We start from the raw sequence: 26,913 nt of genomic DNA, 5'->3' as shown, positions 1-26,913 counted from the left end.
AGTGGAAAAGAGCTTTGAGTTTGCTATACGAAAATGAAAACTAAAAAAACAGTCTATGACACTTTTTCCTACGTGATCATGCATCTCGAAGCAGATTTCCTCGGGTAATATTTGCTTGCCCATTCTTTGGGGGGCGGTGCCACGAACTAAGTCTGGTCATGGTGGAGAGAGCAGCAGAGGTTAGTCAAATGGAGTCATGGTATATTTGTTGTTAATACTTGTCAATACACACCTGGTCCAGCAATGTTCGAAATTGTTCTCATAATTCGAAAATAAGTAAATGGATTTTAATACTGAGAAAGCACAGTTGGGCTTTAACTAACAAATATACTTTTAGCTAAACTGTTTTTGAATAGTTTATAATACTGTTGGCTATTATTAAACAAAACATTTGTGTTCACTTGTCCTTAATCTCTTACAAAAAAAATATAAGTGTTTAAAAACAGAGAACGTGCTTTTTCCTAAGATTCCGACTTAAAACCCACAAAAACCCGTTTATAAACACAACTTAATTTCTAACCCTGAACATTTGAGGCAGAAATGAAGAGAAATGGGTCTAACATTGAATTGGTCTTCGTTTCAAAACCTTAACATTATTGTTCTGATTGTGAATATATTCTGAAAATTTTAACTATATCCTCTTTTAAAGATTTTAGATGTTACATTATGAACTCAAGCAATTTAATTTAGAATTAATAGCTTAAAAAAGTCTAAAGAGTTTGATTGAAAGAGCCTCAATACTTTAGAGTAGGTCCTGACCGATGTATAAGCTGACTGACTATATCAGGCTAATATGGGGGTCATCATCTGATACCGGGAGAAAATTTCGGATGTTGGCCGATTCTTTTTATTTGCTATTTCCAGCTTATCCAGAGGGTTGCGCCAGATTTCCTCGGGTAATATTTGCTTGCCCATTCTTTGGGGGGCGGTGCCACGAACTAAGTCTGGTCATGGTGGAGAGAGCAGCAGAGGTTAGTCAAATGGAGTCATGGTATATTTGTTGTTAATACTTGTCAATACACACCTGGTCCAGCAATGTTCGAAATTGTTGGTGAGTGTAAGAACCCACTACTTCTACCAAAACTCTTTAATGAATATTCACTTGCGCGAGTGATAGATCGTGATTCAATCAATTAAAACCATGATATTCGGTCGGAGGGTGTCGTAAGGTGGAGCGGGAGGAGTGAAGTTTTAACCTTGTAAAATTTACTTTTTACCTTTGAAATGTGGCTTATGAGTCCGTAATTGTCGGCACATTCCTTAAATCCTTTCTCTAAACTTAAATCCCCAGCAGCACCCCTGTATCCAGTGGTCCTAGCATGGGTTCGCCAGTAACAGACCATATCATATGAATGTAAAGTTTCTAAATTAATATGCAAATGATTAAAATAGAAATTCCTATCATTTAAATTCAGGTTTGGAATGTTCAATTTCAATAAATATAGTACACTTCTTTCAATTCTATTTTTATGTATTTGTGTTTATGTACCTAAATAGTTTCACTTTCCAGACTAGAACTGAACTTTTTTTTGCTAAATCTTTTCTGATTTTTTTTTTTTTGAATTATTTGTATTCTGCAGTGAATTTGAGGCTGTTAGTTGGTGTTTAATAGACAAGAGAGTAACATGTGAGTATGAATATGGGCAGAGATTACAGGATTTAAACTTTAGGTAAGGCTTTTTCTGGAAAAAAATTATCGACAAATTATATCGATATCATATCAGTTCGATACCGACATACTGGTATCGGAATCCTAAAATCCATATTGGTTGGGCCTTACCTCAGAGCAAAAAAGTACTGAAAGAAAAAATGAATAAGCAAATATTTTGAGAGAAGGTCATTTAAGACAGAAAGCTGGCATGGACCAGCGAATATTCTTAAAACTAAACTGTTTTAAATAGCGTAGAAGTTCCTCAAAGGTAGAAGTTCTTATAAATGGGGAAAAAACAAAATTGATTTTTTCAACGTTCAAAGTTGATTTTATTATAATTTAAGTAATAAGGGGAATATCATCACTTCACTAATTTCACCTACATTGTATGTACACTGAGAATCGACTTGTGTCTTTAGAACAACATTTTAATTTTCTGAGAAATTTCGGTAAGAAGTTCTAGTATGTTGGAGTTCCATTGTTGTTTAGCCTGATAAAGATCCAAAAACACGAGCTTCTGTGTTTGGATACGGTAGTCTTTCATAGCAGTTTACGCGAGGACTACCATTTATAACCCGCCCGTCATGTGGGCATCCAGTCCTCTCGCATTTCAAGTGCTTCCCCATGCATTTTGATGAATAATGATAAGGAATTTCGTCATTGTGTCCACATTTGCTGCAATTGACCTTGCTGGACGAGTATTTTGGCAGCGGATAGGGCTTCCGTATTTTTATCATATTTTCAACTTCTACTTTTAGGATGTAACGTAACAATTTTACTGAAATTGAATTAATAGTTTGGAATGTATTATGAAGTTCCAAGCTTTGAAGCAGTGACAGAACACCAGCAACTGGGAATTGTTCCATGTTAATCATTCCCAAAACTTCTAAGGATACCATGGATCTTTCTTCAGGATCCTGTAGTGTCCATCTATAAAATGCTTGTAGGAAACCGTCCCACTTCTTAACTTCGGAGTTTTTTAATACGTCACAGCAAATTTTGGAGAACTCCTTAAATTCTTCGGTTGTAAACAAATCAACAAACCATGGCGCATCATTTCCTGCTGTAACTATTTCAGCAGCTTCTTTCAAAGCAGTCATTCTGGACTTTTGACCGTTGCAAATTAAAAAAATCTTCCCAAGGAATTGTATATTTCCTGTTTCTCTGTAAATATCAATTAGCTTCTCAGCAGCTTCTTCCCGAATTCCTAACAATTTGTACTTTTCAACAATATATTCAAAAGCATAATTATCCATTTGCTGTAAACATGTAACACATGTTTCAGATGTATAACACTGAATAATAAACTTCATAGTTGGAAAATCAACATCGTCTGCCATAACTGTATTCTTCTTTTTCTCAAGAAAGTTGTTTTCGAGCATATACTTAAATACATCGCTTACTGTTGTTAATAGACTCTTCTTAGCTGTGACATCTCCACCGTTACATTTTATAGTCACTAGGGTGCTGTCGCTGTACGTCAGTTCACTTAAAAGGGCTAGAAAAGGTGAAGAAATTTCATTCATTTTTGACGACCCTCGACGACTTTCAGACGTGAACCAATTCTTCTCTGTAGAAGACAGCAAGTCTAAAAAAAAATGAGTCAAGATTATCAGGCGTTTTAGACATATTGTTGATTTATCTATATATTATAATGTATAATTTAAATAAAATCAATTTTTAGTCCACTAAAAACTAGTTTTATTCTCGAAGCAAGTGTTTTTAATGTCTTCGTGTGAAAGCTTTGAAGCCATATCGTATTCTATGATGTGGATTAAATAAAAAAAAACAAGTTTTTTCAACTAAAAATAAGGAGCAATATTAAAACTTAAAACGAATAGAAATCATTACAAAGTTCGAATTTTGTTCCGAATCTTTAAGAATGACCCCCCGAATCATAAAAGCCGTTTAATGAGAATAAATAGCTCTTTAGAAAGTATTAAAAGGACTTTAGCGGAAAGAGCGAGGTATGGACGAGGAGGCCAACCCCCTTATATACGTAATAATTTCTGTTCACTTTAGGTTTATTAATGTTGCTCCTTTCTTTCAGTTGAAAAAGCTTGTTTTTTAATTTACTATCTGATCATTTTTAAAAAGTGCTGGAAAATCCGACTACGCTCAACAAAATAGCTGTCGCAAAATTTTGTTCCGGTGACTTTGGGAAGAAATTAGCGTTAAAGGGGGCCTATTTGTCTTCCGATTTTTTCGGTCACTTAGAAAGGGCACTAGAACTTCCAATTTTCGTTCGAATGAGCCCTCTTACAACATTCTAGGATCACTGGGTCGATACAATCACCGCTGAAAAAAAAAACAAACAAACAAACACGCATCGTGATCTTTATTCTGTCATAAGATCACGATCACATTTTGCAGATAGGAGGGGTTTCCCTTTTTTTTTGAAAATAAGGCAAATTTTCTCAGGCTTGTAACTTTTGACGAGTAGAACTAAACTTGATGAAACTTATAAACTTAAAACCATCATAAAAATATGATTTCTTTGATGTATCTACTGGTATCCAAATTCCATTTTTTTAGAGTTTTTGTCACTATTGAGCCGGTCGCTCCTTACTTAGTTTGTTCGAAAGCGTAGGATGGCTTCCTCGTCCCTCACTGCACTTTTGGTTGAAAGGCCGCAGAACGAAGTTCAGCACTTCTGGTTTAGTGCTGTCAAACTTACTTACTGACTTAGAGATCTTTTCTTCAACTCATAACATGATATACTTGCTTCAATGTCGGGTCTAACCCATGTTTTCTCGCAATAAAAATCGAGAAAAAGAGATGATATTGTCTTTCTAAATATATTTTTGACGCCTGCAGTTTTCGACTACACAGTTCACAAAATTGTTCAAGTCGGAACCTAATATTCATTGCTTTTGGCTTTTAAAGCTCGTAACGGCGCTTTCCAATTGTGTCGTCACAACATTGTAACTACCTTTTGAAGTTAATTTCATTGGTTTATAATTGCATAGATATTGTTAGTTGATTGCGTAGATTTTTGTTTTTCCAGAGATCAACGCTGCATCCGAAAAAAAAACTGTCCTGTTTTCATATTCCAGGACGCAGTCCTAAGTTTTCTTTGGGGAAGGGGTCTTTGATCCCTTGTTATCAAACTCTGTTTTATATTCACTAAGTTATCAAACTAACTTAGTCCTTGCCCTAAGGATAGTGGGGGGGATACCCCAAAAGATATAATTACTGGGCTTTTCAACAATGTTGAGCCAAATAGCTCTCTTAAAAATTGTATTGTGGTTTAGCAAATGATTGGCTTTGGGGGGGAGGTGACCCTCCTATCACTTTTTATTCTTAAGAAGGTTACTAGAACTTCCGATTTCCCGTCAAATGAATCCCACCTGACGTTTTTGCTACCACCTGTTTAAAGAAACTGTTTGCCCGGAGGCATAATTTACAACTCTTGCACCTTGTCTCTGGGAGGCTGTGTCCACCTTGGAGGTATCGTTATATGGTCTTGGAATATTCTGAGCAAAGTCGCCACCTTATGATTTTGATCAGACGTGTTTGGGGAAAAGAGGGCGTCAGGGGAGGAGGCTAGCTGCTCCTCGATCGCTTTTGAATCTTAAAAGGATTAAGAACTTTCAATTTCAATCAAATGAGCCTCCTCTAAAGTTTATATACCAGTCCTTTCATAAAACCTTAAATGTCCTGGGGCATAACTTAAAACAATCTTCCAAGACTCTTTGGGGTTCTGTTAACCGCCAAGGTCTTGTTATATGATCTTTGGACTATTTTTAAACAAAATGGCTATCTCAAAATTTCTTTCGAATTCTTTTGGGTAAAAGAGGACGTCGGGGGCTAGTTACCCTTTAATCACTTTCGACTTTCCCCAGGGGTGATCGTATCGATCCAGTGGTCCTAGAACATCGTGAGAGCTATCATTTGAACGAAAATTAAAATTTTTAGTGTCCTTTTTAAGTGACCGAAAAAAAATGGAGGGCTACTAGGCCCCCTCCCATGCACACTTTTCTCCAAAGTCACCAAATCAAAATTCTGTGATAGCCATTTTGTTCAGAATAGTCGAAAATCTAATAAATATTTCTTTGAGGATGAATTAATTCCCCACAGTCCCCGGGGGAAGGGCTACAAGCTATGAACTTTGGCCATTCTTTATATATAGTATTGGTTACTGGGAAGTATACAGACGTTTTCAGGAGGTGTATTTTGTGGGGGTTTTATGGGAGGAGATTACGTTGGAAGATCTTTCCATGGAGGATTTTTCTTTATGGGGGAAGAAATCATTATCTGAAGGTGGCGCCGGATTTCCCAGCATTAATTAATTAACGATCATAAATTAAATGAAAAACAAGTTTTTTCAACCGAAAGTATGGAGCAACATTAACGCATAGAACGAATAGGAATCATAACGGATATAAGGGGGTTCGTCCCCTAGTCAATACTTCTCTCTTTACACTTAAGTTTTTTTAGTACCTTCAAAAGAAATATCTATTCTAATTAAGCGACGTTTGTCATTCAAGGGTCATTCTTAAAAAAATGGAACAAAATTCTAACTTTAGCGTAAAGAGCGAGGTATTGACTAGGAGGTGAACCTCATCACATCCGTAATATTTTTTTTTTGTTTTAAGTTCTAATGTTGCTCCTTACTTTCAGTTGAAAAAACTAGTTATTTTCAATAAAAAGGGAATGAAATCAAATTTTCGTTCGAATCAGCTTGTCGAATCTCTAAGAAGTATTGGTTTAGTTTGGTCACGCCCGAGAAAACAAAAGAAACAGGAATACTGGCCAAAATAATACAAAATTCCACATTTCTGTTGATTGAGAGCTGGAAATCTGAATAGAAAGGTTGTCTAATATGCTAAAGTTAATGATTTTTATTAAGAACTTTCTCAAATTTGTCGCATTTGATTTGTAACATTAAGCTTACTGAATTGTATATATTTAAAATCAGCAAAAAGTGGTATGAAATCATAGACCAAATCTTTTAGGTATTTATGTTATTTAAGTCCTTCTTTTGGTTGCTATTCCCTTTATTCATTCCTTACCTACAGTCCATGTGTCTGATTCTGTACAATGTATTCTAAAAGTATTTCCGAATATTGTTTTGGACTCATTCTTAACTACTAGACTATTCTGGGTAAAATTCTAGTCTACCCACTGTTGGCTACCTGAAAAAGGTGTAAGGTTAGGAAAATGAAACTTTTAGTGATGGATCTACAAACATGTCCCGGGAAGGTATTTTTAAGTTTCTACCGCCACTCCTTCTCCTTCCTGTGAGCAGTGAGCTTAGACGACCTTTAAATATTTGTGAAACCTTGTAAAGTGAAACCTTGTAAAACCGATACTTTGCTCTAATAAAGTAAAATTAAATAAAAAAAAAAACAAGTTTTTTCAACTGAAAGTAAGGAGCGACATTAAAACTTAAAACGAACAGAAATTACTTCGTATATGAAAGGGGCTGCCTCCTCATCAACGCCCCGCTCTTTACGATAAGGTTTGACTCTTTCTCTCAACTCTTCTTTTTAAAACAGTAAACAACTTTAGCGTAAAGAGCGGGGCGTTGATGAGGAGGCAGCCCCTTTCATATACGAAGTAATTTCTGTTCGTTTTAAGTTTTAATGTCGCTCCTTACTTTCAGTTGAAAAAACTTGTTTTTTTTATTTAATTTCTGAACGTTTTTGAATCAATACATGTTTTGATTTTGGCTCTCCGCAGAGAAATTTGCATATTTATTTTTTTATTTTATTTTTGGCTAAATGGCTTTCTCATAATTTTGATCGAATGATTTTGAGAAAAAAAGAGCGGGGAGGAAGCCTAGTTGCCCTCCAATTTTTTGGTTAATTAAAAAGGCAACTCGAACTTTTGATTTTTTACAAATCTTTTTATTAGTAAAAGATATACGTAACTTATAAATTAGCTAACGTAAAGAATTTTTTATTCTCATGTTTTTATTACACATATGAGAGGGTTCGCCCCCTCGTCAGTACCTCTCTCTTTACACCAAATCTTAAATTGTGTCCCAATTCATTAAGAATGACCCCTGAATCACAAAAGCCGTAGAATAAATAGTTGACATTACTAAAAATACTTTAGCGTAAAGAGCGAGGTATTAGGAGGAGGTGAGCCCCTCATATGGGTAATAATTTCTGTTCGTTTTAAGTTTTAATGCTGCTCCTTACTTCCAGCTGAAAAAACTTTTTCATATTTATTTTTTCATTGTTTTTTTTTAAATAATGCTAGTAAATCTTGCGCTCCCTTCATGGAAATTTTCATCCCCCATGACAAATTCCTCGATGGAAAGTTCCCCCAGTATATCCCCCTCTTCTCAACCCCTCCCCCCAACCAAAAAATCCTCCTGAAAACGCCTGTACACTTCCCAATAACCATTACTATATGTAAGCACTGGTCAAAGTTTGTAACTTGTAGCCCCTCCCACGGGGACTGTGGAGGAGCAAGTCGTCTCCAAAGACATAGTTATAAGGTGTTTCGACTACGCTGAATAAAATGGCTATCTCAGAATTTTGATCCGTTGACTTTGGGAAAATAATTAGCGTAGGAGGGGGCCTAGGTGCCCTCCAATTTTTTGGTCACTTAAAAAGGGCACTAGAACTTTTCATTTCCGTTAGAATGAGCCCTCTCGCAACATTCTAGGACAACTGGGTCGACACGATCACCCCTGAAAAAAAAAAAAAAAAAACGCATCCGTGATCTGCCTTCTGGCAAAAAATACAAAATTCCATATTTTTGTAGATAGGAGCTTGAAACTTCAACTGTAGGGTTCTCTGATACGCTGAATCTGATGGTGTAATTTTCGTTAAGGTTCTACGACTTTAGGGGGTGTTTCCCCCTATTTTCTAAAATAACGCAAATTTTCTCAGGCTCGTAACTTTTGATGCGTAAGACTAAACTATGTATCCTATATATGAAAGGGGTTGTCCCTTCCTCAATGCCTCGCTCTTTACGCTAAACTTTTTTTTATTGTTTTAAAAAGGAGAGTTGTTACAGTCAAACCTTAGCGTAAAGAGAGAGGCGTTGAGGAGGGGGCAACCTCTTTCATATACGGAACAATTTCTGTTCGTTTTAAGTTTTAATGTCGCTCCTTACTTGCAGTTGAAAAAATCTTGTTTTTTTTTATTTTATTACTTTATTAGAGAAAACTTTATTAGAAAAAACTTGTTTTTTTTATTTAGTTGGGAGTGGGAGAGGAGGTCTAATTGCCCTCCAATTTTTGGTTACTTAAAAATACAACTAGAATTTTTTATTTTTTACGAACGTTTTTGCTAGAAATAAATATACGTAACTTACGAGTTAACTTACGTAATGAACTATTATTTGTGTATTTTTATTACGTATATGAGGGGTTTCCCCCCTTGTAAATAAAAGGGGAGCTCTTTACACCAGAGCTTGAAATTTTTCCCAATTCTTTAAGAATGACCCCTGAATCACAAAGGCCATAGAATACATAGTCGAAATTACTAAAAATACTTTAGCGTAAAGAGCAAGGTATTGTGGAGGAGACGAACTCCCTTATATACGTAATATTTTCTGTTCGTATTAGGTTTTAATGCTGCTCATTACTTCCAGTTGAAAAAATTATTTATTTTCTCATTGTTTTTTTTTTAAGTAATGCTAAAAAATCCTGCACCCCCTTCATGGAAATTCTATTTCCTCGTGATAAATTCCTCTATGAAAAGATCCTCCCACGTAACCTCCTCCCCCCAAACCAACCCCACCCCAATGCGAAAAATTCCCCTGAAAACGTCTATGCACTTGATAATAACCATTACTGTATGCAAACAATAGTCAAAGTTAGTGCATTGCAGCCCCTCCCGCGGGGACTCTTGGGGATCAAGTCGTCCCCAAAGACATAGTTGTTAGGTTTTCGACTAAGTGGAACAGAATGGCCTTCTTGAATTTTTGATCCGGTGACTTTGGGAAAAAATGTGCGTGGGAGGGGGCCTAAGGGCCCTCCAATTTTTAATCACTTAAAAAGCGCAATAGAACTTTTAATTTCCGTTAGAATTAGTTCTCTCGTGACATTCTACAACCACTGGGTCGATATGATCACCTGTGAAAAAAAGGAAATAAATAAACACGCATCCGTGATCTGTCTTCCGGCAAAATATACAAAATTAATATAAATAACAAAATATAAAAAAATACTATTGAGGCAGGTCACTCCTTACTACAGTTCCTTATCACGAACTGTTTGAAAAAAAAAGTTTTCCGCTTCTCAACTTTGCTCAATCCCAATTTATGAGGTTTCAAAAGGTCTGTAAATACAATTCATAAATTTTGAAAAAAAACCCATTGATTTTGCTTAAAATTCAACTGTAATACAGTAACAGGGATTGTATTTTCAGAATTCAAACCTGAGAAAAAGAAACTGATGACTGAAAACTATGGTAAAATGCTGTTTTGTCAAAATTTCAATACGTATACACCTGTTAAGTAGGGAAATTTTTAAGACATACAAGTCAGAAGAGAGTTAACATGGAAGCTTGGGAATACCTCTCCAGAGTACGTTTTTGGCCCTGGGTTCATTACTGAAAGTTTCATGTTCATAACCTAAGCCCTTTCCAAGATACAGGAAAGTAGCTAAACTAAAATTTTACCGAAAATACCTTTTAGGGGTATTTTCTATAAAAATAAATTACCACGTCCGGATGAAAAGCATGTTTTACCCCTCTTCTCTTTAATTTTTTGCGAATTGAAACCACTATTCTTGTCTAGATTTAGCATGTCCCCTAAAGCTACCCTATCTGTTAGTCAACAGGCAATTTAAAAAAAAAATCATTGAGGGAATTGGAAGGGAGAGCATACAAGATGATTTTAAACAAGGTTATAAACTTCGGGTTTATGACCCTGGAGACAATGGTGGTTATTCTTTCAGGCTTCCCATCATTTTCCTCTGCGGAAAGTGTACCTTAATTGTCATTTTTGGGTTCAATCATTTTCTGGTTCAATAGGGCATTTTATGATGGTGTCATAAAAATGTATTTTGAATTTGGACACATAGGTCAAATATGCCCCCCCTTTCCGATAATAAATCCTATATGTAAACAATGCATGAATTGTCTAACTTACAGCCCCTGCCCTGAGGCCAGTGGGGGTTTGATGTCTCCAGAGGTATAATTTAAGACCTTTCATGAAAATTGATTATTAAATACCTTTATTAAAAGCCTATAGATACAATAAAGTCCTATTGTTTGGTTACTATAGTATTTTCCTGCGAACGGTTAAACGTTCGTCAGGGCTACATAAATTAGGTGTCGGGGTGGTTATGAGGTTAAAAAAATAACTGAAATAGTGAGATCTATCATGTAGAATATTTTGACCTAACTACAATATTGCTCCTAAGTCTTACCCAAATACTATAAGCAAAGAACAAGGATTCTAATTCCAAAAAAAGTTTTCACAAAATTGTTCACTGTATCTTAGAATAGCTCTGACACTAATAAAAAGACAAAACAAAAAAAGACAGGAAAGACTAATCTATTATGTACAATTTCACCCAAAAGTAGGTTAAGTTACGAAACTAGGCTGCTAATTTTGTGGCTATTTGTTAGTCACTTCCTATCTGTTTAATCATAAAAAAATAGGTCAGAATTTAAATTTGTTTCTAACCTCAAAATTATATAGAATAAGTCAAATCCTGAATTACGTTACAAAACTAAGCTACTAAACTTCATTTTAAGTCTCTGCTAACATGATTGACTGTAACAAAGTAATTTTTTATCCTCAAACCCATGTAGAATCGGTCAAATTTATATGTTGTCCGTCTTTTGGTTGAGAATTAAATTAAAAAAAACTAGTTTTTTTAACTGAAAGTAAGGAGCGACATTAAAACTTAAAACGAACAGAAATTACTCCGTATATGAAATGGGTTGTCCCCTCCGCAGTCCCTCGCTCTTTACGCTAAAGTATGACTCTTTGCCATAATTCTATTTTTTAAAACAATTAAAAACTTTAGCGTAAAGAGCGTGGGACTGCGGAGGGGACAACCCATTTCATATACGGAGTAATTTCTGTTCGTTTAAAGTTTTAATGTCGCTCCTTACTTTCAGTTAAAAAAACTAGTTTTTTTTTAATTTCTGAACGTTTTTGAATTAATGCATGATTTTGGCTCTCCGCACATAAATTATTGAAATGAAATTAGCATATTAATTTTTTTTGGCTAAATGGCTTTCTCTTAGTTTTGATCAGACGATTTTGAAAAATAAGGGGTGGGGAAGGAGGCCTAGTTGCCCTCCAATTTTTCGGTTACTTAAAAGGGCTACTAGAACTTTTAATATTCAACGTACGTTTTTATTAGTAAAAAATATACGTAACTTAAGAATTAACTTACGTAACAAACTTTTATATTCTTATATTTTTATTATGTGTACGAGGGGGTTTGTACCCTCGTTAATACCTCGCTCTTTACACTAAATCGTAAGTTTTGTCCCAATTCTTTAAGAATGACCCCTGAATCAAAAAGGCCGTAGAATAAATAGTTGAAATCGCTAAAAATATTTTAGCATAAAGAGCGAGGTATTTATCTCCTCCTAAATACCTCGCTCTTTATGCTAAAGTATTTTTAGAACCCCTCATATGTGTACTAATCTCTGTTCGTTTTAAATTTCAATGCTATTCCTTACTTTCATTTGAAAAAACGTTTTCATGTTTATTTTTTCATTGTTTTTTTTTATAGTAATGCTAGAAAATCCTGCGCCCTTTTCATTGAATTTTTCTCCCCCCATGACATATTCCTCAAAGGAAAGATCCTCCCACAAAGCCCTCTCCCATCAACCCCACCCCCCAAACCAAAAAATCCCCATGAAAACGTCTGTACACTTCCCAATAACCATTACTATATGTAAACACTGGTCAAAGTTTGTAACTTGCAGCCCCTCCCTCAGGAATTGTGGGGGAGTAAGTCATTCCCAAAGACATAGTTATTATGGTTTTCGACTATGCTGAACAAAATGGCTATCTTAAAATTTTAATCTGTTGACTTTTGGAAAAAAATGAGCATGGGAGGGGGCCTGTTTGCCCTCCAATTTTTTTGGTTGCTTAAAAAGGGCACTAGAACTTTTCATTTCCGTTAGAATGAGCCCTCTCGCGACATTCTAGGACCACTTGGTCGATAAGATGACCCCTGGGAAAAAAACAAATAAACACGCACCCGTGATTTGTCTTCTGGCAAAAAATACAAAATTCCACATTTTTTAGATAGGAGCTTGAAATTTTTGCTATAGAGTTCTCTGATATACCGAATGCGATAGTCTGATTTTCGTTAAGATTCTATGACTTTTAGGGGATGTTTCCCCTTTTTTCCAAAATAGGGCAACTTTTCTCAGGCTCGTAACTTTTGATGACAAAGACTAAATTAATTGTAATTTATATATTTAGAATCAGCGTAAAAATCCGATTCTTTTGATGTATCTTTTAGCATCAAAATTCCGTTTTTTTAGAGTTTCGTTTACTATTGAGCCGGGTCGCCCCTTACTACAGTTCCTTACCACGAACTGTTTGAAAAGAAAATAATTCGGTATTTCGGGGCTTCTGACATTATTACTCCTTTGCGGAAGTTAGGCTCAAAATTGAAAAAGGATTAAATTTTTTCTCTGGGCCCCTTCCACCTCTTAGTTCGTTTATTTTCCCGTTAGTTTTCACCTGTTTTCGCTTTATAGTTGTGTTATCTCTTAGCAGTTCTTTCGTTAGTTGAGTTATGGTTGTGGTATATATGTTTTATCGCTCGTATAGTTGTGTTATTTTCAAATTATACTCCATAATAGAGAGGCTCCGAACACCCAGCATTGTATATTAAGCTCTTAATTTGACGTTTTTTTCTAACGTGACCAGATTCGTCCTGCGCCCTTTTCATTGAATTTTTTCCCCCATGGCATATTTCTCCAATGAAAGATCCTCCCACATAGCCCCCTCCCTCAACCCTACCCCCAAAACCAAAAAAATTCCCCTGAAAACGTCTGTACACTTCCCAATAGCCATTATTATATGTAAACACTGGTTGAAGTTTGTAACTTGCAACCCCTCCCCCAGGGACTGTGGGGGAGTAAGTCATCCCCAAAAACATAGTTATTATGATTTTCGACTATGCTAAACAAAATGGCTATCTCAAAATTTTGATCCGTTGACTTTGGGAAAAAATGAGCGTGGGAGGGGGCCTAGATTCCCTCCAATTTTTCTGGTCACTTAAAAAGGGCACTAGAACTTTTCATTTCCGTTAGAATGAGCCCTCTTGCGACATTCTAGGACCACTTGGTCGATACGATGACCCCTGGGGAAAAAAAAAAACAAAAAAAAAAAAAAAAAATAAACACGCACCCGTGATTTTTTCTTCTGGCAAAAAATGCAAAATTCCACATTTTTGTAGATAGGAGCTTGAAACTTCTACAGTAGGGTTCTCTGATACGCTGAATCTGATGGTGTCATTTTCGTTAAGATCCTACGACTTTTAGGGGGTGTTTTCCCCTATTTTCCTAAATAAGGCAAATTTTCTCAGGCTCGTAACTTTTGATGGCTAAGACTAAACTTGATGAAACTTATATATTTAAAATCAGCATTAAAATGCGATTCTTTTGATGTAGCTATTGATATCAAAATTCAATTTTTTAGAGTTTTGGTTACTATTGAGCCGGATCGCTCCTTACTACAGTTCGTTACCACGAACTGTTTGATAACCGTATTTTAGCGAGAATGCTTCGATTTAGCACGCACAATTTTTTCTGGTTTCAAAAAGTCCTTTTTGTTCATTGGTTCAACCGACCGGTGGGCGCGAAAAAGCGCCTATAAAGTCTGTTTTCTAAGTCTTTAGCAAACCTTAATAGGGCCGAATTTTCTTCTAATGTTGCGTTACACATAAAAAAAAGAGATCAAAAACAAGGAAGGACAAAAAAAAGCTTAAAATGTAATTAAAAATGAGATTGAAGCAACATATCTTTTTATCTATTTAAATTTCAACAAATAATTTTGTTAATGTTGACCAATGGTCTGCATAGTGCAGATGCCGATCTCCTGGCTTTCTGCCTTCGGCTGGGAGTGCAATCCGTCGTGGGACAAATCATTCGATGCCTCCTGTGTTTTTCATAGATTTTTTTAGGTGCCCATTTAAATATCGGTCAACTTTGAATGAGCTTATAGATTCATATCGCTGACCCCGCGTTCCATAACAAATAACCAGTGACACCGTGCCTCGAATCCCTGTCCTCACATACAAAGAATTTTAAGCTTAGCGCGCTAACCTCTCGGCTAGGACTGATCGATCAAAACTAAGAATAAATAAATTAATTATTTATTAATGTGAACAGATTGATCGCCCGAAGTGGAACAGATTCTTACTTACAAGTTCCTCTCCCGTCATAGACATCAAGTTCACCGGAAACAAATAAATGGGTACACCAACTAGCAAAAGTTGCAAACCCCTCATCGCTGAAGATGATTTGTAGCCCAACAGCCGATTATTACTTACAAGTCCTCTACATGCCTTACCACTGGAATCAAATTGGTTTAACCATCAAATACACCGGAAACAAATAATAGGTACACCAACTAACAAAAGTAGCAAACCCCTCATTGCCGAAGATGATTATGAGCTAACAGCCTTTTCTCGCCCAAAGTGAACCGATTCTTACTTATAAGTCCCTCTCCCGTGATAGACATCAAGTTCACTGGAAACAAATAAATGGATACACCAACTAGCATAGTTGCAAACCCCTCATCGCTGAATGTGACTGTAGCCTAACAGCAGATTATTACTTACAAGTCCCCTACATGTCTTACCACTGGAACCAAATGGGTTTTACCATCAAATACACTGGAAACAAATACTAGATACATCAACTAGCAAAAGTTGCTAACCCCTCATTGCCAAAGGTGATTATTACCTAACAGCCGACTGTTGCTTACAATTCCTCTATATGTCTCACAATTTGTATTGGCCTAGATTTCGTTTCAGTGTGTACCTTACTACTGAAGTTGTCAAGCCCTTGAAACTTTCAAACTGGTATACCTCATGAAGGAATTTTTGTTCCAAAAAATGGATGTCATATACTTTGATCAGCTCATCAAGAGCTATCGATTGCCGTCGGAAAAAAATTATATCGGTCTTAGTTCAAAAGTTGATTTTTTTTGCCGTAGGCCAACTTTCTAACGTCACCACTTAGAAAGGAGCAAAGGATATGCTCCAATTTCTTTAGCAATGAGTGAACTTTTAATGTTTATTAGGCAAATCTCTACCATTTCTCTACCGATATCCCAAGTCCGAAAAACCGAATGATAAACTCAGCTGAAATCACGAACAGAAATGGGTGGAAGCAATAGATGGCAGCACTTTCTGACCCGAGGGAAAGTGCCACATTTTTGTTTCTGTAAATTTTTCTATTTATCATTCAAAGAAGATATATTGGCTGTGGGGCTGGGTAACTGCCGCGTATATTTAACACTTATAGATTTTAGTCCATCTTCAATTTGAAAGTGGTACTGGCCGGCTTGCCTGCTAGAACAGAGCTTTCCACTCGAAAGCAGAAACATGGTTTGATGAAACAAAAGCTTGGCTCCACAACTTCAGATACTCCTCTCTGACATAGGCTATGTAACTCCACTTCACTTCGCACACCATAGGCTCTGGCTCCTGGACAAGCAAAAACCATCCTTTTTGGCCCCAGGCAAGAGTTCTGCGGAGCTTTCCAAAATGTAATGTTCTATTCATCAAACCGGCCTGAGATTCATACTTTCCGTAAAAACCAAAAAGGTTAGACCCTTACCAGTTTCCAGGAATAAGCTGAGATCGGTGGCATAGAAAAAAAAACAGACAAAACCAAAATGTTGCTCTCGCAACACAATCAGCAATCCTTTGTTTTGTTTTTTTTCTATCGTTTTTTATCAGATGATCTCATCAATCAAGGATATAACTAATTCGGCCCTAACAATAAGAAAGATTAGTTTCGCACTGACAAACAAATATACTTATAGCTAGACTGTTTAATATTTGTAAAAAATTGCTACTTAACTAACCAATAATTTTGATGCCAGTTTTGAGGGATTTAACTAACCAAAAACTTTTGATACTAGTTTTCCTTAATCATATAGGAAAATGTAAAGGTTTGGAAACCTAGAACATATTTTTTCCTAAGATTACAACTTAAGGTTGTAAAAACCTTTAAACTCCCCCTTAATTTTCACCCTATGTATTTAAGGTACAAATAAAGAATAAGTGGACTAACATTAAATTGACTTTTCGTTTCTATATTGTCAAAACCGTAACCATATTCTTATTAATAATTTTTTTTAACTGTATTCTCATTTTTATTTGCCCTTTTTAGATGTATTTAGACCTTTAAATGTGATTTCTAAATGATGTACTATATTATTACTTTTTATGGCACTGTCCGTCGGCCAAGGGCCATATAGCGATTGCAATTTCTGTCGGTCCCGCTTTTGCTAGTTCGGGCATTTCCAGATAAGCTAGGACGATGAAAGTTGACAGGCGTATCAGGGACTGGACCAGATTTCATTAGAAATAGTTGCTTTCCCGATTCAGCCATCTGTGAGGAGTGAAGGGACGCCTAATTCGGAAAAATTGAAAACAATATTTGAAAAATGTCTCCTTTCAAGCCTGTGTAGCGGAGCGGATATGGTGCTGGTATTCTACTCCGAAGGTCATAGGTTTAATTTATAAGTTTCTTTTTCTTGCTCTACCATGTTTAGTATTAATTTTTAGTTTAATTTCAAAATCTTTTTTAAAATGTCTGGCCTTGACTAGTACTTTTACCAAAAATATGAGATTGGATCACGTTTTATGGTGATTAAATCTGAAATTTGATATAGTATGGGCCAGCAAGGGTAAGAGGAGCTGAATCTAGTGGTAGATTGAAAGCGATCAAAAATTATAAAAAAGCTATTCAGCTTCAGAGGCAGAAATCCCTCGCAGCGGTGCTTATCATAGTAGCCTCCAAAAAAAAAAAAAAAAACAGCAACGCGATAACATTGAGAAATGTTGGCTCTTCCGACCTCGTCACAAGTGCGTTATGAGCTCTTGGACCTTGATAGGCATTGCTATTGTTTTCAACAGAAACCGCTTTAAAGTTTACGTTGGAAAGGTAAAATGATTTTGAGAGGTCAGATTGTAAACTTAATCAATTTAGTTTAAGAACATGGATTTATAATGAATGTAACGAATTGAGGCTCTACACTTTGGAAAAAAACTGAGAGAACATGAAGAAGAGTTCGAAAGTTAAGACATTTTGAGAGAAAGTGACTGAGAGTGAACAGAAAGTTGGTACTGACTAGCAAATATTATTATAACTAAACTGTTTTACACAAGACAGAAGTTACACAATACAAACTGGCCTATTGCATCGTCCATTGTTTTAAGTTTATATTATTTGTATCAGAAACTACTGTGGATATCATCGCTTTACCAATTTCACCTACATTGGTAATACACTGAGAATTGACTTGTGTCTTAGAAGCAAGTTTTTAAGTTACTGGAAAACTCTGGTAAGAAGTTCTAATAGATTGGGACTCCGTTGTTGTTTAGTAAGTCAAAGACCCAAAAACAAAAGCTTCTGCTTTCGGATACAGAAGTGTCGTATAGCAATCACCATGTCCCAATGTTCGTCGGTTGTGCGGGCAATCTGTTCTCTTGCATCTCAAGTGCTTTCCCGTGCATTTTGATGAATAATGGTATGGAAGCTCGTCATTGTGTCTACATGCTTTGCAGTGGATCTTGTTGGACTTGATTGTTGATATTTTCCCTGGATTGGATTGGATTGGAAGCGGATCGGATTTTTCACTTTTGGATTTTTCAACTTCCACTTTTAGTATGTAGCGCAGCAATTTTTCTGGAATGGACTTAATTATTTGGAATGTATCGCCAAGTTTCATATTTTCAAGCAGTGTCAGAACTTCAGCAACTGGGAATTGTTGTATGTTAATCATTCCCAAAATTTCTAAGGATGCCATGGATCTTTCTTCTGGATTTTTTAACGTCCAGCTATAAAATGTTTTTAAAAAACCATCCCATTGTTCAACTTGTGAGTCTTTCAATACGTCACAGCAAATTTTAGAAAACTCTTTAAATTCTTCGATCGTGAACAAATCAACAAAACATGGCGCTTTTTGCCCTGCAGCAACGATTGGAATGAGTTCTTTTAAAGCAGTCATCTTGGACTTTTGACTGTTATAAATGGAAAAAACGTTCCCGAGGGCTTCTATATCTCCCGTTTCTCTGTAAATATGAATTACCTTCTCAGCAGCTTCTTCCCGAATACCAAGAAAATTGTATTTCTCAACAATATATTCAAAAGCATCCTTGTCCACTTCCTGGAAACACAAAACTTCTTCACCTGTATAACACTGGATGATAAATTCCATTGTCATAAAATGGACATCATCTGCCATAACAGTATTTGTCTCCTTCTCAAGAAAGTCGTTTTCAAACATGCACTTAAACACATCGCTCACTGTTGTTAATAGACTCTTCTTAACCATAACGTCTCCACCATTGCATCGAATAGTAACTATGGTGTTGTCACTACTAGTTAATTTACTTAAAAGTGCTGTGAAAGGTGATGGAAATTCAGCCATTTCTGTCAACACTTGACATAAACCAGTTCTTTTCCAGTTGATGACAGTGAGTCTATAAAAGGAAATAGCTCAGTTAAGATGAACAGGTGCTCATGAAAAAATAGGAGGATTTTCAAAGGTATTTAAGCAAAATTCGTGTTTTCATTAAGTTTTTTTAGGCTTGGCTGGTCAAGTGTTCGATTAGCGAAAAATCTAGTTTCAAACAGTTTGTGGTAATGAGCTGAAAGTAAGGGGGGCACAACCCAATATTAACTGAAACTCTAAAAACGGAATTTTTATAGCAATTGATGCGTCAAGAGAATCGCCTTCTTATGCTGATTTCCAGTATATAAAGTTCATTGAGTTTAAGCTTGTCTGATTTTTGAAACAGGGGAACATTCTAAAAGAGTAAAGTGATCTTAGTTAAATTCACACCATCATAGTCAGCATATGTGAAAACCCTCTTGTAGAGGTTTCAATCCCTTATCTAAATTAAAAAGATGCGGAATTTTGCTTTTTGCCCGAAAAAACATTTTATTTTGTTATTATTTTTTTGCCAGGGTGACCTTATCGAACCACAGGCCCCAAAAAATTGGGAGAGGGATCACTGGAACTAAAATCAAAAATTCTAGTTCTCTTTAAGCTACCCAAAAGATTTAGTGGTAACTAGCCCCCCTCCCATGTCATTTTTTTTCAAATTTAAGACATGAGATCAAAATTTAAGTTAACCAATCGATTCAGCATAGTTGAAATGTCCTGTAACTGTGGAAAGTTCTTTGACTGAAAGTAAAGGGCAAAATTAAAACTTCAAATAACATAAATTATGCCATATACGAGGGGACTATCCCTTCCTCAGCTTTCGCTCTTTACGCTAAAGTTTGAATTTTTGTCATAATTCTTTAAAAAAGACTGGTCAAACTCATGGGCCATTGAATTGGAGTGAGAGGTGTTTTTAAAGAACTTTATGACTAAGTATAAAGAGTGAGGATTGAGGAAGGGATAATCCCCTCAAATACGGCAAAATTTCTGTTTATTTTAAGTTGTATTATTTCTCCTTGCCTTTAATCGAAAAACTTGTTTGTTGTTTATTTTTTTATTAAATCAATACCACAAGGGCTGGTTATCCGACTCATCCAAATTTTTCCAAAACCAATCTGAAACTCTTTGGATAACTAAAGCCGTGTTTTCGTTTGTTTTTTACCGATAAAACACCAAATAAATCAGCCAATTAGAAAACCTCCTGTTGCTGAAAGACTCTGTTACTGAAATAGTTGCTATCCAAAGACTTTGACATCGATATATCAGTATACCAATATATCAGTATATCGATATATCAATAAATCAGCTAATTATAAAACCTCCTGTTGCTGAAATAGTTGCTATCCTAAGACATTGACATCGAAATCGTATCTGACTTATCTTGACTTGAAGGTAAGATAAAGACCCTGAAGGCAAGGAGACTCTCCTTGAGCAAGCAACTGTTCTTCAGTAGTTATTAGAGCACCTGAAAAGCATGTTTCTGACTTGCGCCTCTCTGGGGATGTTTTCGCTATCCTAGAGTTTTCCCAAAAGATATTTGGGCTCTCTGAAACCTCCCAAAAATTCATGTTAAGAAAATTGGTGTTCTTGGTATTAACACTTAAAAATTTAGAACCATTCGTTTCTATTTAAATGCATAAAATAACGTATTAATAATGGTGATCCGAATTACAAGTGAAGATAAAAAAGGCTGTTTAGGTCCTGGATGAAAAACACTATGATAGGAAATAGCTGTTAAAAAAAAACTCATCTGAGTCACCAGTATCTCCTACTGAGTTCTACAGGGGTATATACTACTAAGAATGATACCTTGCACTTTCTAGTCATAAAATGAGTGATTAGTATTCAATTATTAATACCTAAACAAGACATAGTAGCTTCCTATCACCTAATTTCATGCTTCCTACCCTTGGGGTATGAGTTTCTGAAACTCCTAATAAGTCCAATTCAAATTGTCTGAATTAGTCAGTCAAAATGTTGACACGATAGTTATTTTTTTAACGTCGTAACATTCCAAGTTCCAATTTTCATTTTCTTTAAATCATTGAAAACGTTTTGGCCTCAAGAAAAGCAATGGTCCCAGATACCAGTGCAGGACGGGGACCAACATATTTTCTCAAGTCTACACCGAAGCGCTTTAGCTGGCTGAAAACCAGACAGAAAAAAGTCCCTCGAACCTCCAACTGACTGGAGGCTTTGTGCAATCCTGGAACCGCTTTGGTCACAATTTGGCCTTCAAAATTTGGTGATGTGCTTCTATCAACAAGAGTCAAAATCCTGCGCAGACAATGTCAAGTATATTACTTCCGACTCATTATATATTCATGCCTAGAAATATTATGCTACTACGGGGAGGCAACCCATAGTAGATAAATTAGCTAGAAAGAGGGTTTTCAGCCTGAAAACGCCCGCCAAAACAGACCCAGCCCAGAAGAATTATCTATTAATTAGAAACCCTATGCGAATGCTGTGTCGTTTACCCGGCTACAATTTCCTTAGGTTGTGCCACTTTTCAAGTGGAAATAGAGTTGACCGCAAGGCCTTAAGTCTTGCAGGTACCCCAAAAGGGTTGAGGCAGCGCTTCGTAGAAGCTGCTGTCCATAGATCTGGATCTTACCCCCTTCTTCAGTTGTCCTCCTATGGAGGATCCTCCCACGACGGTGTTATACATCACCATGCAATATAATCCATTACTGGGAGAAGGTTTGTCCACACACCGCTGGGCCCTGCTGAGTACGTTTGAGGGGCCTTCTTCCTCCTCCACCTTTATTTATGGTCCCAGGTGAGGGTGCCCCTGTTTCTATTATGGAACTACAGGGAAAAGGTCCCTTTTTGGTCCGTGCTTCCTATGGAGGTAGTTTACATATATGTAGGGTGTTCTCCCATTGCCACTTTGGGACACGCTGAGTGGCTTGAGGAAGGCCCATTCTGAGAAGTAGACTCATAAATCTTCTATGACAAGCCTAACTAACTTCCAACTAGGGCTTTGGAGTTGGAGTTTTAGTAAAATTTTGCAAGAGTGATAGAACTGCATTTGACATAACTATATAATAATAATTATAAATATCTAATAAATATCAATAATAATAATTATATAATAAAAATAATAATAAATATAATAATAATAAAATGTAATATAACAATCAATATATAATAAATAATAATAATAAATAGAAAATGAATAATATAATTAATAATAATAGTTTGGTTAAAAAAAATAAATAACAATAATTTTGGAAGATTCAAGGAATGCAAGTTGTCTTTATTTTGATGCTTTTCCATTTTTATTTCTTTCCATTTTCTGGCACTCTTAATGGGAGGTATTCAATGGTGAATTGGGGTCGTAAATCCTTGGGGTCTCAGTCAAAATTAGTTTTAAATAATATTTTTTTGTAAACCACGGTAAATACAAGCCAACTCCGTCTCTCTTATTTTATATATCCCTACAATTCCAACCCTATGCACACAAAGAGCCACCACAATGACAATAGAGAAGCAAAGCTTTTGCTTTCAGACAGGACGCATTTGCGCCATTTGGGCACTTTCCCCAGATGGTTGTGCATTGAAGTTTTCAAATCAGTACATTTCCCCGGAGTTATGGTTTGAAAAATTGCAGTTCTGATGTTTTTCGCTAAAAAACGGTCCATTTTCGCTTTTAATGCTGCGCTATCTTATATCAGACGTCTGGTAACACTGTTTCCTGCATTTTCGTGAAGGTGCACCCACAGTGCTACTTCAAACTCTTGGAAAGAGTTTGCTGCTGGCATGGTGACAACTTCTCGATAGAACTTCTTTGTGTTTCCTTTCGTGGCAGTCAGCTTTTGCTTTCAGCAAATTTGTTCTGTTGAATTTAGAGATGAACTTCTTTAATGGACTCCTTGAATAGATTATCTGACAAACATCTTAGATGATATTTCCTTGGTTACATTTCATCATTGGACCTATAGCTTTTTTTGGTTCTTTAAAATGACATCAGAGATTTCAAACAGCTTCAATGGCATACCTTAGTTGCATTGTTTTCAAAATGCCAGGCAGCAGAGTCGTTCTGCCAACTTGATCATATGAATAATCATTGATTATGTGATTATTGATCACATAGTTGCGTAAGATCACATCTTAGTTGCATTGTTTTCAAAATGCCAGGCAGCAGAGTCGTTCTGCCAACTTGATCATGTGAAAAATCATAAAAAAAAATGTACGGTTTGGTTACACAATGGAAAAAAAAAATCGTAATATAAGGTGGTTTTGAGGTGACCTCTATCGAACCTGTTAGACCTCTTATGCGAGGCTACAGCACTTTAAAAAGTTGTAAAAAACGATGGTCTAGTATCAAGAGCCTTACTGCGATGCAATCATGACCGTCCCATTGGATGGGGGAAGAACTCTGGAGGCTCTTATGGTGCAGATATAGATTTAATCACAGTTTTAGAAAAAATGAGGCATGACCCCTTCAAAATTACTAGAGGAAGCTTAATTTCTCACCTCAACTTAATCTCAACCCTCTTGTTCTACATGTTCTTTTATATTTAAAGCATAAACACACAGAATAAAAGATCATTTTCAGTTTCATCATATTCCTGTCAAACAGTTCGTGGTAACGAACTATAGTAAGGAGCGATCCGGCTCAATAGTAACCAAAACTCTAAAAAATTGAATTTTGATATCAATAGCTACATCAAAAGAATCGCATTTTAATGCTGATTTTAAATATATAAGTTTCATCAAGTTTAGTCTTAGCCATCAAACGTTACGAGCCTGAGAAAATTTGCCTTATTTAGGAAAATAGGGGGAAACACCCCATAAAAGTCGTAGGATCTTAACGAAAATGACACCATCAGATTCAGCGTATCAGAGAACCCTACTGTAGAAGTTTCAAGCTCCTATCTACAAAAATGTGGAATTTTGCATTTTTTGCCAGAAGAAAAATCACGGGTGCGTGTTTATTTGTTTGTTTTTTTTTTTTTGTTTTTTTTTTCCCCAGGGGTCATCGTATCGACCAAGTGGTCCTAGAATGTCGCAAGAGGGCTCATTTTCACGGAAATGAAAAGTTCTAGTGCCCTTTTTAAGTGGCCAAAAAAATTGGAGGGAATCTAGGCCCCCTCCCACGCTCATTTTTTTCCCAAAGTCAACGGATCAAAATTTTGAGATAGCCATTTTGTTTAGCATAGTCGAAAATCATAATAACTATGTTTTTGGGGATGACGTACTCCCCCACAGTCCCTGGGGGAGGGGTTGCAAGTTACAAACTTCAACCAGTGTTTACATATAATAATGGTTATTGGGAAGTGTACAGACGTTTTCAGGGGAATTTTTTTGGTTTTGGGGGTAGGGTTGAGGGAGGGGGTTATGTGGGAGTATCTTTCATTGGAGAAATATGCCATGGGGGAAAAAAATGCAATGAAAAGGGCGCAGGACGAATCTGGTCACGTTAGAAAAAAACGTCAAATTAAGAGCTCAATATACAATGCTGGGTGTTCGGAGCCTCTCTATTATGGAGTATAATTTGAAAATAACACAACTATACGAGCGATAAAACATATATACCACAACCATAACTCAACTAATGAAAGAACTGCTAAGAGATAACACAACTATAAAGCGAAAACAGGTGAAAACTAACGGGAAAATAAACGAACTAAGAGGTGGAAGGGGCCCAGAGAAAAAATTTAATCCTTTTTCAATTTTGAGCCTAACTTCTGCAAAGGAGTAATAATGTCAGAAGCCCCGAAATACCGAATTATTTTCTTTTCAAACAGTTCGTGGTAAGGAACTGTAGTAAGGGGCGACCCGTCTCAATAGTAAACGAAACTCTAAAAAAACGGAATTTTGATGCTAAAAGATACATCAAAAGAATCGGATTTTTACGCTGATTCTAAATATATAAATTACAATTAATTTAGTCTTTGTCTTCAAAAGTTACGAGCCTGAGAAAAGTTGCCCTATTTTGGAAAAAAGGGGAAACATCCCCTAAAAGTCATAGAATCTTAACGAAAATCAGACTATCGCATTCGGTATATCAGAGAACTCTATAGCAAAAATTTCAAGCTCCTATCTAAAAAATGTGGAATTTTGTATTTTTTACCAGAAGACAAATCACGGGTGCGTGTTTATTTGTTTGTTTGTTTTTTTCCCAGGGGTCATCTTATCGACCAACTGGTCCTAGAATGTCGCGAGAGGGCTCATTCTAACGGAAATGAAAAGTTCTAGTGCCCTTTTTAAGTAACCAAAAAAATTGGAGGGCAAACAGGCCCCCTCCCATGCTCATTTTTTTCCAAAAGTCAACAGATTAAAATTTTAAGATAGCCATTTCGTTCAGCATAGTCGAAAACCATAATAACTATGTCTTTGGGAATGACTTGCTCCCCCACAATCCCTGAGGGAGGGGCTGCAAGTTACAAACTTTGACCAGTGTTTACATATAGTAATGGTTATTGGGAAGTGTACAGACGTTTTCATGGGGATTTTTTGGTTTGGGGGGTGGGGTTGATGGGAGAGGGCCTTGTGGGAGGATCTTTCCTTTGAGGAATATGTCATGGGGGAAGAAAAATTCAATGAAAAGGGCGCAGGATTTTCTAGCATTACTATAAAAAAAACAATGAAAAAATTAACATGAAAACGTTTTTTCAAATGAAAGTAAGGAATAGCATTGAAATTTAAAACGAACAGAGATTAGTACACATATGAGGGGCTCTAAAAATACTTTAGCATAAAGAGCGAGGAATTTAGGAGGAGATAAATACCTCGCTCTTTATGCAAAAATATTTTTAGCGATTTCAACTATTTATTCTACGGCCTTTTTGATTCAGGGGTCATTCTTAAAGAATTGGGACAAAACTTACGATTTAGTGTAAAGAGCGAGGTATTAACGAGGGTACAAACCCCCTCGTACACATAATAAAAATATAAGAATACAAAAGTTTGTTACGTAAGTTAATTCTTAAGTTACGTATATTTTTTACTAATAAAAACGTACGTTGAATATTAAAAGTTCTAGTAGCCCTTTTAAGTAACCGAAAAATTGGAGGGCAGCTAGGCCTCCTTCCCCACCCCTTATTTCTCAAAATCGTCTGATCAAAACCAAGAGAAAGCCATTTAGCCAAAAAAAATTAATATGCTAATTTCATTTCAATGATTTATGTGCGGAGAGCCAAAATCATGCATTAATTCAAAAACGTTCAGAAATTAAATTAAAAAAAACTAGTTTTTTTAACTGAAAGTAAGGAGCGACATTAAAACTTAAAACGAACAGAAATTACTCCCTATATGAAATGGGTTGTCCCCTCCGCAGTCCCACGCTCTTTACGCTAAAGTTTTTAATTGTTTTAAAAAATAGAATTGTGGCAAAGAGTCATACTTTAGCGTAAAGAGCGAGGGACTGCGGAGGGGACAACCCATTTCATATACGGAGTAATTTCTGTTCGTTTTAAGTTTTAATGTCGCTCCTTACTTTCAGTTAAAAAAACTAGTTTTTTTTAATTTAATAACATATAGGAATATGTGTCATCATATTCCTATAGCCTGACTCTTAATAGAAGCTATGTTGATACTGAAAATATAGCTTAAAATTAACTTACAAATTATCTGAAAGGTCAAATAAGAAATTAAACTAAGCATGCTGATTTGATATTGAAAATTTTACACCGACTAGCATTATCTTCTTTGCAGAACTTTTGTTGACCCTT

At 36.0% G+C, this 26,913-nt stretch overlaps 2 protein-coding genes across 9 annotated transcripts in view; one reads left to right on the top strand and one right to left on the bottom strand.

Moving 5' to 3' along the window:
* Nucleotides 1–26,913, top strand: part of LOC136031651 (uncharacterized) — a 238,092-nt gene that overhangs the window by 170,518 nt on the left and 40,661 nt on the right. The gene's annotated exons all lie outside the window — the stretch shown is intronic.
* Nucleotides 1,957–26,913, bottom strand: LOC136031649 (uncharacterized). 3 transcript variants are annotated; one of them, XM_065711302.1, is made up of 2 exons: nt 26,806–26,913; nt 1,957–3,239 (listed from the first exon to the last, which is right to left on the bottom strand). In XM_065711302.1, exons 1-2 carry the CDS (start codon nt 26,843–26,845, stop codon nt 2,137–2,139), a joined length of 1,143 nt encoding a protein of 380 aa, XP_065567374.1. In that variant the 5' UTR covers nt 26,846–26,913; the 3' UTR covers nt 1,957–2,136. The 3 variants fall into 3 exon arrangements, with proteins under 3 accessions (XP_065567374.1, XP_065567376.1, XP_065567375.1); XM_065711304.1 differs by lacking the exon at nt 26,806–26,913 and adding an exon at nt 10,989–11,542; XM_065711303.1 differs by lacking the exon at nt 1,957–3,239 and adding an exon at nt 11,003–19,265 and having other exon boundaries at nt 26,806–26,891.

Source organism: Artemia franciscana, chromosome 10 (assembly GCF_032884065.1).
Source record: "Artemia franciscana chromosome 10, ASM3288406v1, whole genome shotgun sequence".
Lineage (NCBI taxonomy): Eukaryota > Metazoa > Arthropoda > Branchiopoda > Anostraca > Artemiidae > Artemia > Artemia franciscana.
This window is presented reverse-complemented; position numbering and strand designations above follow the sequence as displayed.

Bases quoted from the DNA above. Each gene is read 5' to 3' on its own strand.
- LOC136031649 (XM_065711302.1), bottom strand. From the start codon at position 26,845: ATGCTTAGTTTAATTTCTTATTTGACCTTTCAGATAATTT. The intron at 3,240-26,805 runs GTAAGTTAATTT...ATTTTTTTTTAG, and splicing joins TTTGACCTTTCAGATAATTT to ACTTGCTGTCTTCTACAGAG.